At 41.2% G+C, this 22,222-nt stretch overlaps 1 protein-coding gene across 1 annotated transcript; it reads left to right on the forward strand.

Annotated features, from left to right (window-relative positions):
• Positions 1-1,256: 1,256 nt before the first annotated feature.
• On the forward strand, positions 1,257-14,172 carry tada2a (transcriptional adaptor 2A). The gene is made up of 15 exons (XM_085796105.1): positions 1,257-1,401; positions 2,007-2,113; positions 2,226-2,285; positions 2,378-2,469; positions 3,641-3,798; positions 4,272-4,360; positions 4,632-4,704; positions 4,802-4,865; positions 6,552-6,595; positions 9,662-9,772; positions 10,462-10,533; positions 11,307-11,439; positions 11,849-11,892; positions 12,278-12,357; positions 13,673-14,172. The coding sequence occupies exons 1-15, from the start codon at positions 1,377-1,379 to the stop codon at positions 13,856-13,858; spliced, it is 1,338 nt and encodes a 445-aa protein (XP_085652231.1). The 5' UTR covers positions 1,257-1,376; the 3' UTR covers positions 13,859-14,172.
• Positions 14,173-22,222: the final 8,050 nt, after the last annotated feature.

Here is a 22,222-nt window from a genome sequence, read left to right on the forward strand (position 1 = left end):
CCCCTGATGTGCAGCCACAGGGATGTCCTTGAGTAGTTAGAGTTGTTTTCAAATCAGGGGCCAAAGCTGGATGCAGACTCTGCAATCTCTAATTACAGATATTTATTGCATCAGAGTGAGCTGTATTTAAGTCATTTGAATGGGCAAGGATGTTACTTTGCATTGGGGTGGATTTTATGGAGACAACAGCTACAGAGAGTGGGCTGTAGTGATGTCCCATGTATTTCTATTATTTAGGCTTATACGTAGTGGCCTGTACAATGCTCAGGTGGTGGTGTGTGCTGAGGGAAAGACAAAGAAAGACTTGCAAGATGTTCATTGTTTTCATTAAGAAAATGGTGCAAGATCGACACCTTGTGGTAGGATAAAGAATTTATATTTTGAAGTATAATATTGGTCTGAAAGAAAGCATATCCTAAATTAATTAAATCCTATTTTATTGAAGGAGCCTCACACTGGGACAGACTACACTCCCTTGACTGAAGCAATCTAAAAAGCACAAATACTGTGGCGTGGCAGGCCTATGAAATTTTATTTAGGCCTAGGCCTATGAAATTGTATTTAGTAAAAGTCGGCTACTACAAATGCAGTGGATTTTTTTTAAGCAAAAGCACAAATTTTCTTCAAAATATAATAATCCATTAATTTAAAATAAATTAGGCCTATCAATTATTTCTTAATTGGGCTATTGGATTGTTTGGCGGCACCTGGAGGTTGATTGGTGTCATCCCAGATCATCTTCAATAATGTTTCCAACTGATAACTTAATCTTTTTGTCCATAGCTACTGTAAATAGGTAGCCTATACGTTTTTTTTCTGTTATGTGCGCATGACTCCCTCTGTATGTCTGTCTATCATGGACATACTACCTTTCCTCGGATCACCTCCATTTATTTACTGGGGAGGTTTTCCTTGACTAATTTAAGGGTATATAGGGACAAAGGTTATGCAAATACAGTGGTGTGGGAAAGTGCATTATTTTCTTCTGAATTAACAAGTTCACGCAACATGAAACTCAACTCAACATGAAAGCCTATTCAAAATTAGCCTTCAGTAAGCTGTTTGCCAGCTCTTGATAATAGGCTACTGTTTGTTTGAGAGCAATGTCTTTTGATTATCCAGTCACTGTTTCACATGAATCCAATACCAGGCATTCCTTTAAATAATCATATAAAACCTAAATCATCATCATCTTTATTGCAGACTCGTGGTCAAAGATCAAAGCAGGTGAAATAACGCTGTGATGTTGGAGCCTTTCCAGTCGAGCGATCTGGGCTCGACTAGCCTAGCCTTCCAATCAGGTTTACTTGCAGGCATTGAAAAATAGATTGATCCAAAACATCTACTTTAGTTTAGCTTTGGAGAAACGTTGACCTATGGACTGCCTCGCATCGTTTGGAAGTGAGTACCAGCACTATCGCACAGATAATTCAACAGGGCATTTTAAGCAAAGACCCCCGTCTTTCATCAGTTTACCCGTGGTTATCCACGTTAGCTCCATCCTGGCTAACACCTCTGTGCTAACGACAACGTTAGCATGCAGCGATACTTCCCTGTGTGTAACCAAAGCGACTCACCTTTATAGAGGGGATGTTTCTGAAATACTGTGTTTTGTGGCTGAATAACTTTCTGTTTCAGGCAAAGTCTAATAAAACCGTTTAAGGTCAGATAACTTAAGCTACGTTAGCTCAGCTAGCTTTGGGGTTACCGTGTGTTTACATTACATTTAGGCTAACGTTACATTAACGTTATATTTGGCTGGTTGGTCGCTGCTCTCTCAAGATGCCCTTTTGTCTTCTTTGTGGACTACTATGTTTTCTGGCTGTGTGGTGTTTCGATATTATCATCATATTCACTTTGTGACTTCAAGTAATGAAATAAATAGGCTACTAACTAATTTTAAATGGCAGTGGAGAAGAAGTATGCAGCACGTAGTTACTGAGTTTCTATCTTGTCACCATTCAGATTGAGATTAAAGAAGGATTTTACCCACTTGTCAATTTCAGATGATCCCTTTGACAAACCACCATGCAGAGGTTGTTCATCTTATCTCACTGAGCCATACATCAAGTGTGCAGAATGTGGACCCTCGCCTATTTTGCTCTGCCTCCAGGTTAGTAGGTGACAAATATCAGAAGCTCTTGCTCGCTGTTGCTCCCAGACCACTCAGTTTAAATTAAATGAAACACATTGAACACATTCAATAAGCATTTGTTTCATTTCAGTGTTTCACCAGAGGATTTGAATACAAAAAACATCAGAGTGATCACAAATATGAAATAATGGTAAGATAAAAATAAAGAAATGAACTACCTGTATGCCATTAGACTTTCACACAGATACACACAGTCAACATTTGTTTTCACTCCTCATCTAGACATCAGACTTCCCCGTACTGGAGCCTGGATGGACGGCACAGGAAGAGATGGCTTTGTTGGAGGCGGTCATGGACTGTGGTTTTGGAAACTGGTTAGTGGTTCATTAGTTTGTTGTTACCCATGAATAGACTCCATCATTATTTTACTGCTCATATCCTCTGACAGAAAATGAGCAAATACATTATTTTTTACCTTAACAGAAGTTTCTCTATCCTTGTTATGTGTTGGGTTGAGTGAATAAAATTTACATTGTCTCATGTACCTATCAAATATTGATATAAGTGAAGCTTTATGGTGATTATTTACATGGAAAATGAGACAAACCACCAGTTTGCAGTATTGTTTGATATGTTAACAACAGTTAAGCAACCTCCTGAGGGGTATTACAGAAAGCGGGTTATGTGAAAACTCAGAGTAAGTGAATGTAGTGGGAATTTTCAAAAACTGAGTAGCCTCAGCCTTTAGTCACCCAGCGACCTCATTCAGAACCAGCTCCTCTGCCTCTGTCAGACGTGGTGGAGGTGGAGGTGGACGACCACCCCTGCCTTCTTCCTGTTGGCTGAATAGAAAGACACATGCTCATCTACTAAGCAGGACATTAGGAGACAGGATTTGTGTAAAACAGCATCTTTTGGTGGGTAAACTTAACTACTACAAGTTGAAATAGACACTGAATAAACTTTTACTTTGTTTAATATGTCAAATGTGAATGAAACCAAAGTGAGGAAGGAATCACAAGACAGTTTTTAAATTTCATTTTCAGCCGACTGCACTTCAGCCACTTTCTCAAAAGCTAATATTAAAGGAAAATGATGTTAATTTCAAAATGAAGACGCAACTGTATCTAAACGTATGCATTAACTCTGTCAGTGATTCTTTCCCACGACAATTATTACGGCCGCAGCCTTCTTACATTTTTTCCCGAAAATGAGTCCTGTTTTCTTCCCTGTTTCCGTGGTGAATCATAGTATCGGAGCTCCATACTATTTTCTAGTCGTCAGACACGAGCTCAACTCAGAGTTAACATACTGAGGGCCGACTGAACTAACTCAGATCATCTGTCCTGGAACTGAAAACCCATAGTTTCTCCTCTCAGAGTGAGTCAACACAGAGTTCAGGGAGAGGCTCAGAGTTTGTTAACCCTCCTTCCTGGAATACCACTGTGGTGGACTCATAAACTGTTATTATTATTCATGAACCTTAGCAAACCTTCCTCTCATCTGTACCCTGACATTTCCATTTGTACCATTTCTCTTCCTCAGGCAAGACGTGGCATATCAGATGCGCACTAAAACCAAAGAGGAATGCGAGAGCCATTACATGAAGAACTTCATCAATAACCCGCTCTTCTCCTCCACCTTGCTCAGCCTGCGGAAAGCAAAGGACTCTCACTTTGCAGAGGGCGCTATTCCTTTCAAACGTGTGTACCTCCTTCATATTTTGTCATGGCAAATATTACAGGAATTAACCCTGTCTGCTGCCATTCTGAAACAATATCCATATCATTATTAAGATTATTGTAGCATTAAGTATTGTTTACCAGAGCAGCCGGTATTTTCACAAAACAAAATGAAGTGTAATGTCACTTTAAGTCTGATGGATACTGTCCTAACAGTTGGGCAGAAGCAGTTGGTGAGTCAGGAACTTGCCTCAGCTCTGAGCTGGCTTCAGGTCTCCATCTGTCGCAGTGTTTGAGTACTTGATGAAAATGTCTCTGTCATGTTCTCGCAGCATTTGGGAAAGTCAAGGAACTCATTACGTATCAGATACTTCTTAGAACTGCTGTAAGTCTCAGATAAGCAAATCACGGAAGAAGCTTATACGTGACAGTTGCGTTATATGTGTTGCACCCTCATGTTTTACTGTGTATTTGACTGTAACCTGATGTTACAGCCACTGATGATCCCCCTCGGCCCACGTTTGACTCTGTGCTGTCTCGAGACATGGCCGGATACATGCCTGCCAGAGCAGACTTCATGGAGGTGAGGTGTCCTGACCGTGCTTCATCATGTGAGCTAACACGGCCTGTCAACACGAATAAATGAATAAATGAAACAGCCGCTAGATGGCTGATGATGAGATGTTTATGAAACGGTGATTCATGCCCTTGTTGCTGTCTCACAGGGAGTGATTCATCCCCACTGTTTGCCTTTACTCATAAACTGTTTTCAAACATAAGCACATATCTAATATCATTGATCAGCTGTATGTGAGCCAGCAGATTATGAAAATCATTTTTCACTGCCCTGCCAGGAGTTTGACAATTATGCCGAATGGGATTTGAAAGACATCGACTTTGTGGATGATGACTCAGACATCCTTCGTGGTGGGTAGAATCTTAATCAACTTTTATTTTTGATTATTATTTCATTGACAAATAGAAGATGCTGCATGTACCTTACCTACCTTTTGTTGTCTTTCAGCACTCAAGCTTTCAGTTGTTGATATATATCACTCAAGATTAAAGGAGAGACAGCGGAGGAAAAAGTAGGTCCTTTCTTTCAAACACTAAATGATGAATGAGTGTTTAATTATTCAGCATCATGTAGTGCCCTAGTCTGTCAGTAGATGGCATAAAAGCCTCTGTATTAACATTTAGGAGTTTTATTTTCCACAGATACGGCTTTGTGCTCTCAGGGCTGAATAAATGCATTTCACGCTGAATTAAAATTTACCACACAAATGTTTTTAAGCCTTTAACTGTATCCTCTTAACATTAATGAACTCTAATAATGCTAATATATTTATAACTTCTAATCTAAAGTTTAATTATTATTTTGTTAAAAGTGCTTTAAAGACGCATTTCCTGGGAGACTGCATTTCCTCCAGAGTCACCAGTGTGACTAAAATTGCATATTTAAGCTGTGTTACAGGCTCATTGAGAACAGGGAGTCGTTCAGGTGCAACTTACAAGCTGCATGAACCTCTTTTCAAACCTTGAATATTTTGGGAAATGTGTCTGTCCCCTTGTGAATGCAATGCATGTCAAACTGTTTGAAACTTTGCCCAGTTAGGGCTGGCAATGAGAGCACTGTCTTCACAGGACACTTATTATCAAAAGCCCATAGAATATGTATGAACATTGTATACATATTGTAAACAAAAACTGTTTGGATAATTGTTTTCATTTTTTTAATAAAAAAATGCCACATATTTACTGCTCATCTTCTCTGTGAGGATGTGATAGCACAGTTACTAAACCCAACTGTCCTGCAATAGAGTTTTTTGTCATGAAATTCAATAGCAGCACAAACCATATAGTTGAACCAATAACTGATGAATTTCACTGCACTAGTTAGTATACCTAATAATACACTGGCAGCAGAGTTTCCTTAATGAGTCTTAATTAGCTGTTTTCAGCATTTTCTGACATTCATAGACTTGAGAAGTAATGTCAGACTAATGATCATGAAAATACTTCCAGCTCTGGTCATTTAATATAAAATAAAGAACTTGTGTTTGCTACCCTTCTCCACTTTTGAAGGCGTCAGTGAGCGCCCCAGGGGGCTTCTCTACTTTCACCCTGTTGGCCGTCACTCTTGGACATACTCAGTCAATCTTTGCTAAATCAACTTTAACGAGTCACAGCTTCCAAAGCATGGAGGAATGGCATGCCTGGCTGGAGAGGCACGTGTGGTTTCTAGTTCCTTTCCTCTCTTCATGCTCCGTGTTTGATCTCTGTCAACTTGCTGCTTGTCGGAGAGGCACCAAGGTTTCTGACCCCGACCCAGGTCCTGTGTTCTGACCCCTGACCCCAGACAGTTTTCAGGAAAGGCCACTCCAGACCTTTCAGGCTTTTTGACTTTGGACAGCCATTGCAAAACCACTTGTTAGCAAATTCCACCTAGCTGCTGAGTGTTGGTTGGCAGTTTATCAGGTATACATGGTCACAACTAATGTAGTCTAATACAACAGTCCTGCAATACATATATCACATACTTATAATTGTTTCAGAGACGTATTGATCGTAGACAAGAGGTGTTTCTGTACACCACCTTCACTGGTGTAACTCGGTTGGAGTGTGTGTATTGGATGTTCAAATGCCACAATGACCGTAGACTGTAACGGCCAAGATGATTTCATATGAATAAATGTCAGGTTTAATTTTGCAGAGTCACAGTAATCAGAAAATTAATTAGCATAGCATTTAATCGACATCTGCATTTCTTTCAGGATTATCCGAGACCATGGCCTGATCAACCTTCGCAAATTCCAGAGTAAGTCTCACCCCACCACCACCCTGAAACTCAGACGGGCTCGGCCACGACAGTATTCATAACTTAGGAAGGCATCTGATGTCCACCAGCCAAATCGCTGCTCTGGGTTTCTATGTACGCACAAACAGCTCCAGTGTAATAACTACGTTAACCTCAGTGGCCTCTCGTGGCAAATGACGGAGCTCGTATTTACGATCGGGGCTACAAATAGTCAATGGGGGCCGTGGGCCAGAGTGTGCCACGGCATAATTTCTTCTCCGTGAATAGATTCGCCCTGCACTGAGTGTTTCTCTCATAAAGACTAAAATGTGGGGGGCTTCATTTATCGATCCACCTGTCACAGGTTAGATTACAGAGGGCTCAGAAAGTCAGAGTTGCATCTCTTGGGTTCTCGCATTAGAAGTCAGACAGACGGCGAGAGGCCACCATGAATGGGTTTGTCCAATTAAATCCTATTTTATTCAAACTACGCCTGACCACCCAGCCTATTGTTATATCTCCACGTGTTGCTCTGTGAAACTGTCTGCGGTTTGGGAGTTGAAGAGTACTCCCCTCATGTTTTATTTATGCATCCTCCAGTTTCCAGTTAGCCCTCCTCCCTTTCTTCTCTCCTTTCCCTTATCTCTCCAGTCTTTCAAGACAAAAGGGAACTCAGAGTAGCTGTAGAGCTGCAGACTGGTTGTCATGGAGACTGTCAAAGATTGTGTGTCTCTACAGTGTGTGTGTGTGTGTGGGTGTGGGTGTGCGCGTTTGGGTGTGTGTTTATGTGTGTGCCACATGCAATAATGGAGGCAGTGTCCAAGCCCAGGAGGCTCTCGGTATCATGTCTCAGTGACTGCTGGAGGCAGATTGACCAGTATTGTTGTTTTAGGCCAGCAGTCTGTCTGAAGTCCTGTAAGGGCTTGTTACTTTAAATGATTCAATGTTTTCTTGCTGTTGCCTTTGTTTGCAGTCAGTGTTTGTACGCTGGTATGAAACCACACACTGGTGTTGATGTCTCCTAAGAGATGAGGACAAAACGGTCTAGTGTGTTCACTGCTTCGTTAAGGGCATGACTTCATGTGGTTCAGCCTGAGATGGCAGCTGCATATTAACACTCACATACACGGGCCTGATGAAGGACCTTGACAGTGACACACACACACTAGTTTGTGTGTGTGTGTGAAGGCTGTTACTCAGCAACATGGGCGGTGCTTTGAGACAAACACAAAAAGCTCTTCAGAGTGTGTATGCTTGTAGAGCGAGTGAAGTGGTGGTCAATACACTCCGGCCGAGCATTTCTGTGACCGATCTCAGGAGCGTTATCTTTGAGATGCAGGAAGGTTTCTAGATCTGATTGTTTTCCTGCTGCTTTTCAACCAGGGTCTGGATTAGAGTAATGGGGAAAAAAATCAACCCATCACAACAAAATGTAGAGCTTTGATTGACACATGCACTAAACTGGCTATTTAAATATAGCTTGTGTTGAATGTTTGATTTATTATAAAATCATTTTATAAATAATGGAAATAAGAGACTGGAGGAAATGGTTTATCTTAGCCTTCCTACTAAACAATACAGTCAGATAAATATAAGACACGGCAAATAAATAATCTGTAAAAACATCAGATTATGATGCTTTATTAAAATAATGTTTCAGTGAATGTGTTATGGCACAGGTGTCAGGACAGCAAATTAAATCTTTAAAAAAAAGTAAATGAGAGAATATTGCTGATTGTGTTGACTATTATTATTATTATAACTACTAATGAGCTGGAAAAAAAGAAGCATAGATGCTCCACAGTCTGGATGTGAAAATGCTTTCTACATCCTGGACGTCGCCAGCTTATGATCTCGTAATCGTTTTGTAATCCTTGATTTCTTGCATTATTTATAAATCCTTTGATAGAAATCTGATACATGCGTGAAAGTGGGCTTTTAGCCAGGAAACATGACAATAAATCAAGGAAGCCAGTAACCATCCATGTGGTCGGTCTTTTGTTGGCATTTTGCTCAAAAATGCATAATGTGTGGACTTAGCAGATAAGAATAAAAGTGGAATGGTTTCAATGGAGCAGAAGCTTGTGGATTTTTTGATTCCTCTTTTTCTTTTTTTTTGTTCAGTCTCAGCTTTGTGATTGAAACGGCTTGTTTTATGTGCAGCTTAGAAAAGACATCTGCAGAAAGTGTCATTTTCTTGCACATTATATTCCATCTTAAATTTGAATGGCATTTGATTGGTTTTATGGACAAGTCTCATTGCCAAAGCCATTTGAATGTGTCATCCTCTATATACCTTTCAGTGTTAAATGCAGGCTTACAAAGAAAAGTGCCTCTGCAGCGATGGCACCACCGCCCCAAATGAGTCTAAGATTTATTGTAATTACAGTTGACATTAATTACGTTGTGATGGCAATGATGAGTGGAAATTTGACTTTTCGATGCAGTGGAAAGGGAATTGAAACCTCTTCAAAGTGGTTGAGTTAAATTTCTGGCTGTGATGGTGGATCACACACACACACACACACACACATACAGACCACATAAAAGCAAACATTTCAGTCAGTTGCGAGACTGTGTGCAATCTTTTAAATCAACCTTCATTACAAAGTTAATACTGTTCCCTCATAGCTATTTATAACACACTGTGCAGGAATATAAAGAAATACATTTAAAACAAATCCAAATCCAATTTTCTTACTTTTGAATTGAGACCCCAAAAACAAACATCGTAAACAAAACTATTAACCAAACAACAAGATACAAATAGTCCACTGACAGCAGCCTCAAGAGATCATAAACGTGGAGCAGCCACAGTAGAACGGCTGTGATAATAGACACAAGATAATGGACACTAGTGGTGATTCAGAGCCACATGCTAATGGCTGTTCTCTGGTGGCCAAAACAGGTAAACAAAAATAAACCAAATTACCGGCACTCCTCCTGGCATGCTTTAAAAATCACAAAATGCTCATGTGTACAAGGGATTGTGGTGGGGTTTTATTTCATACGTCTGTTCTGTTTGTTTGGATCTGCTGCCCACTCTCCCCTCCCTCCCCCTCCCCTCTCTCTCCCTCCCTCTGTCAGTGCTGGAGCGATGCTACCCAAAGGAGGTGCAGGAGCTGTACGATGTCATGAGACGATTCGCCCGAGTGGCCGGACCAATTGAACATGATAAATTCATCGAAAGTCACGCACGTTAGTATTTGTCTGATTACATGTGGCGGGTTTACATGGACAGGCTGTGAGGATTTGTGCAACACAAACACAGAGTATTAATTGTACCAATTCTTGCCTCAACATTGCTCAATATTTATTACAATAAAGGATGTTTAATTCTTGTGGTAAGATAATGCCAGGCTGCAGAGGAGAGTCCCAGCTCCAACTCTACTGGAGGGATGAACACCATCTTAAAGTCAACAGGGGAAACGGTTAAACTGTCTGTGTTTAATGCTATTAAAACCTGCCCAGCTCTGAAGCTCACTAACATTTTACATCTAATTTGTTTATTGTGTACAAAAACCTTTGCATATAGCCAGGCTATCTGCCCCCCCCTCCCCTGTTTCCAGTCTTTATGCTAAGATAAGCTAAATGTATAATGGATTGATAAAAGAAAAATTAAAATCCTCATCAATCAATCAAAAAACACAACGATCTTATTCCAAAATAATGTGGAGTTATTCCTTTCGCACTACGTATACTACATGAATAGATGTTGATGTCTGTATGTATGAGCTCCTTACCAAACTGTTTGAGTAGCACGAAATGTGTTATTCACTGTGTACGAAGTGTTGAAACCACGGAGACCTTGGGGTTTGGTCGTGTCGAGGTTGTAACAGTCTGCACAGATTTGCCTTTGAGTGCCTTCGTCTCCTTTTTCCCCTCAGTGGAGTTTGAGCTGAGGAGAGAGATTCGCAGGCTGCAGGAGTACAGGAAAGCAGGGATCAAGTCCTTCTGCAGTGAGTCTACTCTGACCTTTTCACTTCTCTGTTCAACAAAACTTCATTTTAAAGTTGCATGACTAAGCAGGAAATGTATTTATATCCAGACTTGAGCTGCGCTGAGCTCTTTAGTTTGAGTTTGGCTTTTAAGTGGTTGAATTATTATTATTTGCAGCAGCAGCAGCAGCACCACAGTGTATCTGGTGTTCAAATCACTTTTTTTTATAATTATAATGTTTGGCTTGTTTGTCGATGCGTGGCACGCAAAGCAGAGCACAACAGAATATTTTCTTGAGTTGCATCATCAGCTACTTTTGGAGTAATATCAGAGAATTTCTGGCAAATTAATAAAGAAAGTTGTGTGAATCATTCCAGTAAATGAAGCCCCACTGATTCATTAAAAAACAATGACATGGCCTTCATCATAATCACTTCCACCATTAGTCACTGCTCTCTGGTTGGGCACTGACCTGTTACTTTGTTGACTGCCAGAAAAATGAATTGACAACTAGTTTGAGTAGTAATGGGTCAAATGTGAGCATTTCATCTTTTTCATGGTCACATCATGTAAACTAAAACAGGCAAAACAAGATATTTAAGGAGAGTCATTGGTATAATTCATTGCTTTTTTTTTTTAATTTAAAATTTCATAGATAAAACAATCAATCAAGGCAAATATTTGAAGATTAAAAAAAAAAAAAAAGGCAAAACATGAAAGAATTGCAGCCCTAATTTTGAAATGCATGCTTCTTTTGAATCCTTCCTTAATTCCCCCGTGTCACTCCTCCCAGGTGCCAAGGTGTATGAGCGGGCAAAGCGAATGCGCGAGGACGAGCGTAGGAAGAGGACCATGTTGTGTGACGTGCTGCAGTACATCCAGGATGGCAGAGCTTGCCAGCAGTGGCTCAGCAAACAGGCTGCAATGTGAGACTCCAAACTTCCTGCTTGTTACCCAGTGTGTGTAATAGACAAGCTGGCAAAGTCGTGCTCTCCAGAGACGCTGACCTCTGTCGTCACACTCAGCACCGGGAGAGCTGAGATGAATAGAGCAGACGTTTGTATCACTGTGCATCCCACCTCCACTTCAGTCTCTGCAGTATTTTTAGTCCCTTTGAATGTGCCACCGCTCCTGTGTTTTCCAACCATGGGTGTTATCCAAGTTCTTCTAATTATTCTACCTCGACAAATTTTGAATGCAATGAGTCCTAATCTTTGGATGACGCTCTGGAGTGAGAATAGTGAACAAAGCCCAGAGATGCTGTGTGTAAGTGGGATGTGTGTGTGTGTATAAATAAGGCAGTACAAATGCTCACACTTTTCTTTCTCATTACAGAGATGCCGGCATCACTCCAGCTGTCACAACGATCACAGTGTCAGGTACAGAGCATCTCTCCACCTTCCCCTCTGTACTTCCTCCTCTCTGGCGTCTTGGCCCCAGGCACAGTCACATTAATGCAGACGCTCCTCCATAAATACGCTCACAAAACAGTCCCCTACATGCATATTTATCTTGCTGTTTTTCCTTTCAAATTAGCTGCCTTTCCTTTAACCTCCAGAGCACAAATGGGATGCATACTCCCACATGGCTATATTTACACAATTTGCACACTGTAAATATTTGCCCCTCCCCTCCCTGTCTCTTCCAATTAAAGGAATTAACTGCATGTCGTCAGCCTGCTATTATGTTATCTGTAGCAAGAAAACCAACACTTGGCTGCAGCGCATCTGTGTCACCATTGTTGTTGGAATTTCTGCTCCACAGCCACAGGTAGGCGAAGCGCCCCTCCTCTCAACCTGACCGGACTGCCGGGGACGGAGAAGCTCAACGAGCGAGAGAAAGAGGTACCACTCTTATCTGCACAGAAAGGGTCAGGCCATGTGATTCAAACAATCAAGACTCTCTGATGATGTAACAACAGGCGTTTTGAATACCTGCCCTGAAAGGACACACCGTGAGGCAGGGTGAAAAGCCTACCGTTATAGCATCCTGCTGGCTGCATCTCACCGCCTCTCTGATCTCTGTCCAACTACTCCAGGCTGCTTTACTGAGGCTTTTGTGCCAGTTTTTACTTGGCTAATGTGACACATGCAGCTTCAGACAAATGAAAGTTATTTAGGATACAGCATGTGTCTCTCCTTTTTTGCACATGATGTTTTTAGCTAATATGCTTACATTCACAATGTTAACATGCTGGTGTTTAGGAGCTGTAATGCTTACTACGTTCTCTATCTTAGCATAGCATTTGCTAATTAGCACCACACACAGTACATCTGAAGCTCAGGGGGAAAGTCATTAATTCGATATGGTAGGTATTTGGTCCACAAACAACAAGTTGAGCAAATTAAAATTCTGACCTCATGCTGTGATGCTACAGGAAAAGTCAGAGGATCATCAAAGTCATTTATTATTCAATGTTTATTCATTAGTTTAGTTGTGCATCGTGAATGTTTGTACAAAATTGCATCTAAGAGTTGTAGAGATGATTCACTCCGGACCAAAGTGGTGGCTCAACAAAGCAACTGACCGCATGACCACTGCTAACATAACTGCTGTCATAGTTAATCAGGCAGTCAGAGGAATTTGCAGTGTACTGTACATTGGGCTTCACTGTTTTCCTAGTAGATTTGTCCCAGTGTGTGCTTTTAAATAATGCAGATGTTGTGAATAATGGCTCACGTGTTGACACAATGAAAGTTGCAAAATTATTTTCTACCATATGATCTGATGAGCTGTGTTTGAAGTGTACTCAGGCCTTAAAGCAGAAGTAAGCGATCCGGTCGTTTTGGCTAACTTCTTGTCAGCCGATGGAGTTAGCAGTCCCCGCCCTCGTCCCTACGTCACCACATTCACGCGAATCCCTTGGCTGCACACACAGAGAGGACCGCCCCTTTATGCCGTTCTCTCTCCTCATTGGATAAAGGTTGTAGGATACAAGGAAAGTTTTCTCCTCGGCTTACAGCAGAGCAGAGTGACTGACAGACCCCTGTTTCAGACCAAACACTCTATATAAGTGATTGCCGTAGGAAGATATAACTATTTAAGACTTACTGTATATTAACACAAACATTCCGCTTACTTCTGCTTTAAATGAGACATTATTTATGTTTTGAATGCCACTTCCTGCCTCTAACCCTTATATTTGTTTTGTTCTCCTAGTTATGCCAGGTGGTGCGGCTGGTGCCGGGAGCCTACCTGGAGTACAAGCAGGCGTTACTGAACGAGTGCAGACGGCAGGGTGGGCTGCGGCTGGCACAGGCCCGAGCGCTGATCAAGATTGACGTCAACAAGACGCGCAAAATCTATGATTTCCTCATCAAAGAGGGCTACATCACCAAGGCCTAGGAGCTTTTGATTTGATCCCAGAAGAGATCATGATCAGTGAGATATTTTATTTTAGTCTTGTAACATTGTAAGGTTTTTTTTGTTTGTAAAGAGTTTCAGATTGTTGCTGCTTCTTTGAAGCATTTCTAAGCCCAATGTTGTGTTCAAGTCTTAAATGTATTAAAATTACAAATCTGTTAAATTCTCTGTCAGAGAACAGGGCCTCGTTAACATGAGGATGTATTTATTTCTCCTGTCATAAAATGTTTATGAAAAAATGGTTTGGTGTCTATGTTGGTATCTTCATTTAAACGTAATAGGCACTTGGATTGAAATATTTAGAAATGAAATGAAACAGAATGGATAACTATAAATTCAAATAATTGTATGTAAAGAACTGGACAGACTCTATTTTAATTTAATTAATTCCAGTGAATTGATTAATGGTGTATTCAGTTAATCTTTCAGTAAGTGCTCCAGTATGTGAAAAGAAAATTGACAGGCAAAAAATACCTCAGTTAATAAGTCCTATCTTTATGTACATGTAAATAATGTAATTTCAGTGGGAGGATAGTCTTTGTTTTATGACCTTTTAAAATGAGTGGGTCTTTGGGTTTTGTACCATTGGTTGGAAAAGAAAATATGTCTGAGGATGTCATCTGCATTTTTCACTATTTGTCTTAGACAAATAATCAAAAAAGAATACTGATGGAGTAATAGTATTGAAAATAATGAGTTGCCAGTAACTCCATCCATTATACATCAGCTCATTGCACCCGACAGTCACACCTGTTTCCTACACTGTGCTGATCTAAGATCTCTCTATGAGCTCTGACAACCTGCATTAACCTAAGCCTGTAAATGTAAACAGTATTTGTCTAATGCAGGAGGAGCAAACTCTAAACACTGTAACTTTGTCTCCATTGTATTATAATAAGTGCCAAATTACACAACGCTCTTCAGGAACTTTTATCATGGAGACAGCATCTTGAAACACTACACAAATGATCTCAGTACTGTACAGCTGATTGGAGCAAACAGGCGGTGAATAAGAATCAGTTCTGACACCAGACAACTTTGTGATCTCGCTGCTCGCAATATATTGTTTCTTGATCTTAAAACTCAAGTCACAAACTTGTATCTTCCTGTTTGCAGTACATTATAGTAGATCATCATCAGTGAGTGACCCCTCCCCATATTTCCAGGTGATTGATAATATTGACGCCTCATCTACAGAATCATAAAATGCAGCCGGATTATTGCTGATCTGATCTTGTCAGCGTTTGAGGCATGGGTGACTTTATCCTTTCTGTCTCCATTCGTGGCCGTGTGGGCTCGGTGTGACGTGAGAGCTGTGACGAATGAAATACCAGCAGGAAGCACACCACCGGCTTTCAACAGGCTTATCAGAGCACAGAGCAGCCACCACATCAACCCCAGCTAACAGCCTGATTATAACGGCAGATGCAGCCTTTGATGATAAGGTTGAGGTGGCCACGGAGGAGCGTCTGAACTGAAATGCAGGGACTGGATATGGATTTAAAAGGATGTGAGGGAGAAAAAATTCAGACTTTTTTTTTTCTTGTGCATTGATGTGTCTTACCAAATCAAGTCTCCAAAACAAACAAGAAGCAGCAGAGTGAAATTGCTTCTTTCAGTCCTGCTCATTACACAGGATACTGTTTTTTCTCTTGTCACACTTTACGTCTTTTCCTGAGACCCAATCCCGCCCACTCTTGACAAACTAGCCTTTAATCCGTCCTCTCTCCCATTTATTTTCGGTTTAAAGCTTCAGCTCTTGTGGCTGCAAGGTGGCAAATAGGTGTTCAGTTTGCAGCTCATGTTCACAAACAAATGTGACCTGAATCCATTCATTCAAAAGTGAGGCGCTAAATTCAGAACTTCACACTGACTGAGAGGTCGACCAGAGGAAGCCACTGCTAGGCTTTTATACTTTATGATACTTAATTGTAAAAGCCTTGTAATAGAGAAAACAGCCAAAGCTACAGTGATGCCACAGTGTTGTGATCGTATCCAACAGGGATGTTACAATGTGAGGACAACAACAGGGTCTTTGGTCATGTGTTATTCAACCAGTAGGTTTGTCCTGACACCATGAGCGGTCCATAAAACTAGAGGTAGATGAAGGTTTAGTTGTGTGGTACTCCTTGAAAACAGTGAAAGCTTTGACTACACTTTAAAACAAAGCCCAAATGAACTCATGGGAGAATAATATAAAACCCATTAATTAATAAGTGTAAATAAAGAACAGAAAATTTACATAATGAAAAATATATTATTTTTCTCTGGCAGTAATTGACATTGCGTCTTCTGGCAGGGCTGAGTCACCTCTGATTAAGTGTCAGTCCACAATTAAATTGCTCTTAATAATACAAGTGTTGTTTGTGTTACAGAGTTTGTCGACTCTATTAAGGATTCAAAATTCTCCCAATATGTCGTCTTATCTGCATCTTTCCATTTTGGCTTTGTAATTAAGTTGGGCTATGTTTTTTCATCCAAGGTCTATCATTTATTGTCATATCTGAGTATGTTTTGCAACGGCTCTTGTTTGATTTTCTTTTTTCCCAGTTTAGTTCAGCTACTTTAGCTGCAGAGGCCAAGATCAGGTCAAGTTGATTTAGCTGAGTGTTATATTAGTCTCTACAGTCTTATTTCTGTGTGTGACTTGCTTTGTATTTCCTCTGAATCAAGACGGGGAAAGTGAACGAAGCCGACACAAGAATCAGGTGCAACAAGTCTGTGATTCATCAGATGCCACTAAATAGAGGAAGTAGATTGAGTAAAAAGGTAATAATGTTTTTTCTGTTCTTTTTTTACTCTGCACTAATCATTGATTAAAGAGAATATGTATTTTATGGCCAATCAAGCTGAGCAGACTTGTTTCACCCAGTACATGTCATGGCATGGCCCTCTTTCTGTCACTGTACAGTCTGTGCTGTAGCGGCAGGGGCAGCAGATGGAGCAGATGTTAGTGTCAACGCTCTGCATGTGTGCAGAGATGCAGCATTTCTCAACCCACCCACACACAGTCTCCTCAGACGTGCTGTTTGCCTCTTGCTCTAACTGTCTCGTCTCAGACTCCTCTCAAAGGTAAATTAATGTCGACCTCCTTTAGGAGGAGACTCATGCATTGGTGTTGATCTAATAAATGTCACACACTGAAAGGAAGACTGAGGCACGTTCTGCAAGGACGCAACATCAGATCCACAAAGACGCTTGTGCCCGGTGTGTTGTTTTAAAATCTCTTGACACATTTTAAAGGAAATACCCAATCAGTGGTGGAAGAAGTATTCAGAAGATTACAGTAAAAGTGGCAGTGCGGAAATACTCTGTTATAAGTACAATGTTGTGAATTAGAAATTACAAATTACATTTGTTTATTTGTAAAATACATACTTAATTAAAGGATAAAGATAATTGAAAATATAAAAAGGTCTGTTTTAATGGACTTAGTGAACCTGATGAAATTTGCAGCCACAATACGACCAAATGAGTCATTTTGTTGTCTCAACATACTATAATGGAGTGGTGTATAGGCTAATGTAGAAGTGTGGAAGTTTACGCAATTACTATAACAGAAGGTCCTCAAATCTCTACTTGTAACAGCACTTGCACCTCCACTTCCACCACTGCAGATAATTAGGATGACATGAATGAATCATAATCTACATCAGGGTTCACTATTTCTATCTTACAGAACACAAAGACGAAGTGTAGCAAACAGAAAAGAGAGGAAACAATGAGATCTCCACTCCAGATATCTTGATTTACTGTCAATTACACGTCTTGTCTGATGGTTTGCACAGTTACAGCAATGAGATAGACATATTCTCTCCTAAACTTGGAGCTATTTTCTCTTATTAGACCAGTGAAAGTAGGCTGCCATGTTTGGAAAATTAAAAAGAAAACACAGCTCTCCTGAGAGGAATCGATCCATTGGCTTTAGAGCTTCTCCTCTGCCTGTGTCTTATTGATTTTTAACTTTGCTGCTATTCAGAGAAAAAGGAAAAAGATGTCTCCTGCATCTTTGCTCTGCATTGTTTTAACCGTCTTTACAAGGACATACTCACACACACACACACACACACACACACACACACATTGGTCTTTCTATAGCTGGGAGACAATCTGACATAAAGCACCCCCTGCCGCCCTCACATTAATCCTAACCATCGCAACTAAATACCCACATCACCCCCAATCCCTCAGTCTGACCTCAACCCCAAAACTAGCTCTTCACTCTCAACATCTCTTTGTAAAACAGACTACATATAGATACTGTATTGTACATAATCAATCTGCAAGGTGGTTGCTAGGTAGTGATTAACACAGAGGTGAACCCATCAACACAGGAGGTTACCTTGGCAACCAGGTCTATGGCATTGTGAAGTCTGTAAGAAGGAGCAGCGGAGGGGAGGCAGGGGGGTAGCTCTGCACACACACACACACACACACACACACACATAGATGCACACACACATTCATCTAGTTGCTCATGCTCATCTGCTGGGCAGAAGAGTCGTGACTAACCAGAGCAGTGCACAGAATTGAAACCCCCCCCCCTCCTCCCATCCCCTCTGCCCATCTGTGTACGTGCATTTTCTCACTGACTCACTTTCATGGAAGAAAGAGAGTAAGAGAAGCAGTCAGCATTCACTAAGGCATAATGTTGAAAAAAAAGATGCAACACCTCTTCTGTATTTATTTTCCTCAAGAATGGATACCAACAGGATGTGTGTGATGTGTGTGAGGCATCTCAGGTCTCGTTCCTGCTCCGCAGCAGTAAATGTGTGTGTTTGATGTCAGAGCAGCGCTGATCAGAGTGACAGCGAGGCTCCATGCTGCGCTCAGCCACCTTGCTGCTCTCACATGTTGCCACAGCAAACACTTAGATCCCCTGTCTATTTACCGGCGTCACAGCTGGAGCAAAGGGGGGCGCCTGTGGGATCAGCAACAACTTTATTTAGACCCTCATCCCCCTCCACCACCACCACGACCCCACCCCTTCCTGCGCTCCAGATCGAGCATCAACCCCACTGCTGACCACAAAAACACTTTCCATTCTCCTCATCTTACCACCTCTTGGCCCACTGGTCACGCACATCAGCACGGACCGAAATAAACATCTCATAGTGTTACAAGCCCTGCTGGGATCGTCTGGGAGATTTACAGCACATCTTTACACACTTGGGTTTGCTTTCTCAGGGGGATAATCATTCATCAACTTATTAGCACATGACAGATACTTTGATAATCTGCTGACGATTTGTTGATCACACACTCTTCATGCTGGACTCTTTCCTCCTGCCGTGAGGAGAAGAAACTGAGGATGCTGTCTGAAAGACACAGAGCAGTACAAATGCCTGGGGACAGCCTGGTCCCTCTCAGCCTGTGCCAATATTTCCACACACCACGCATGTTTTTCTGCTTCAGCTCCCTCACCGGGACTCTAAAATGCATTCGCCGTCATCTTCAGCATTCTCCCTGAATGATTTTCAGCAGCCTGAATGGGATCACTAGACTCATAATTCACTATTTGGATTGACAGATCTCTGCTGGTTCTCAGAAAGTGTAAATAAGTAGCTGTAACTGAACAGCACAGGTTATTGAGTGTCCACACATTTGAGGGATGTGCAAAAGATTTTACGGTTAAATCACTGTGGCACCCTGCGCACTGTCAAGCCCATCAGTTATCTCGTGTCACAGGCGGTCAGGGTTAATCAATGTCACTACCCGCTCATTCAGAGCAGACAGCTCCTTCACAACGTGGCTGCAGGTGCTTGTTATTACAGTGATGGTGTCATTGTAAATTTTCAGCCTCCACCGTGCGGACCGTGCAGCCATATTAAACAGGAGCATCCTCGCAGACTGCCTCTGACTCATCTGACATTTCAGTCTGAACCCCAGTCCCCATCTCTGCAGCCTGAAGCTCTATCTTCCTCCCTCTATCTCTCTATCCATCTTTCCCTCGCTTTTCACTGTTCTAATTCAAGGTTAGCACTTCTTAAACATCTGTCATGCCTTCTTTTTTTTTTTCTTTTTACTGTTTCACATCTCGCTCTTTCCATTCCCAGACATTTTCCGTCACCATTTCCTCATCTCTTTAAACATTCATCAGGTGAATTTCAATCAACATGAGCTCTCATCTCTCCTCTGTACTTATCCTATGAAAAGATGCATAGCATTTCAAGTGTGGGGTCAAAAAAAGTGTCAACCAATGTCAACTCCTCTCTCTCTTTTTTCCACAGAGTGCAGAAACAGTTGCCCTTGCACCAGTTTTTTTTTTTAGTTGGTGCTGCTGCTGTTTGTTTCCAGTTGATTGAATTTGGAATGTAATTAGGAGTGACTCTGAGGCAGGGGCCATGAGTTTATGGATAGCATAATATCTCCCCCAGGAGCCCTCTGAAATAGGATTGACTTTGGAAGGCATGTCAAATTATGGTTTTGTACACGGATATATTCACTAAGGGATGCATAGAAAGCCCTGCAGATGTGGCTCCAAACTTGAAGGTCTCCAATTTACAGCCGTAGTTGGTCAAACGTCCACTGACTCCGGCTCTGCAAGGACATCAGAGCTATTTCTTCCAGGAAAAATATAATGAGATTTGAAATAACAGACCTACTGTAAAGAACAGACAGTATATTTGCTTCTCATGCAGAAGCTCGTAGGCCACAAGTCTGGGGCAACATTTAAATTGGTATTGTTTGCATTTGCATGTGTGTGCGTGTGTGTTAAACAAGAGTATAAAATTAGATTTCAAGTCAGCTGCAAACTGAAATGGAAACATATTGTATTGCCTGAGCCACTGTGGAGTGTGATCCTGCATTGTTTACTGCATCGTCAACTCGGCTCTGTTTGCTCTCTGGGTTTTATAAGTTCAAGACCTGCAACATGATCACACATGTCTCTGCAGGCGTCCAAATAAACAGTTCACGGTGTGTTTGAAGTTCCTGCATCGGGTCTTCTTCTTAAGTCACTTCGGAATGGTGCCTGTGCATTGCAAGGTGCAGTTTTCAAGAAAAAAAAAAGCTTTAGGTGATATTAGCAAATATAACACAGCAGTGTCAGTGAGGTTTAGCGTCGTAATGCTAAACAGCTTGGCAGGACCATGAATTACACAGTGAGGTGATGGATGCCATTTGAATAATCCACTGCATTTATTTCACTTTTTAAAGTTTCTGCATACCATAGATTTACAAACCTGCCTAATCAGTCAGTGTCTTTTATGAACAGGTCTAGGTTCTCCACAAAGTATAGAGATTGCAGAGAGCCTGTTTTCAAAAACTCAGTTTCTGATTAAAATGCATCATTATTGGCCCTGAGAGCTCAGTGCACTATGATTGAAAAACATGTGCAAATACACAAACATGCTGCAAATTCAGAAAACAACTTCATTGGTTTGACAACACATGAGCACATGAGGAACAAACAGTATAAAATATACCAAGATCAGGTCCTCTGCCAAACAGCATGAAAAGGAATTGACATTCTAAGTTTATGCACCTAAATGTTGGGGTTTTTAAGGCTAGTTTGGATGTGTTCAGACTATTTGATGTCGAAATAGTAAATACATTTAAAGGGATTCAGTATTATCCAGCAGTTATACATGTCAGTGTAAAAATGGCTTTGATAATGTCAAAAGATGTTAAACTCATAGAAAATACAGATGTTACATGAAACTGTGAAACTGTGTGGTTGCTTAAAATATTCCAGAGTTTGGTTTGGTAGCCATTCAGAAATTATTTAGGTGGGTGGGTTTCAGCAGGGGGAATTTGGAATTTTAAAATACTGACTAGAGCTCTACTGATAAGCCGGCTTCGACATTTTATGCTCCAATAGCCTCTGAGAAAAAGCATCAGAAACATTTTGGGGAAAATAAATGAGCTCTTGCTTAGAAAGAATCTGGACTGCAGAAGCCATCAAAATTGCATTTCAGTCTGGCTTTGATGATTCCACTTGTTATCAAGAGGTTTTCTTGTTCTGTTGCATCTCACCAATAGTTTTCAGCATTGTGGTCTCCGAGGTGCTTGGTCCTCCTACTGTTTTGTATGAGAAGTGATTGGTGCCAGAGGAAAAAGGTGAAACAGGGCATGGCTCTCTGTCATGATTTGAATTTATTTAAAGGGACAACGAGGAGTTTTGGAAAAGCGAAGCGTTTTCACACTACATTTATGAACCTCCACGCGCATCGTACATTTCTTTGGCCGGCGCAAGACGGACTCATGTTTTCATTCATCAAGAATTAAAGTCAGAGGTTCAAAGAGGTTCACATACCACCGTAGTTCCGACCATAAACGGTGATTCGGCTGCGTTATTCTCATGACTCACCACGAAACCGAAAGTAAGGAAACGCTGGTCGGCTC

Source organism: Trachurus japonicus, chromosome 13 (genome assembly GCF_045865225.1).
Source record: "Trachurus japonicus isolate A0001 chromosome 13, Traja_1.0".
Classification (NCBI taxonomy): Eukaryota; Metazoa; Chordata; class Actinopteri; order Carangiformes; family Carangidae; genus Trachurus; species Trachurus japonicus.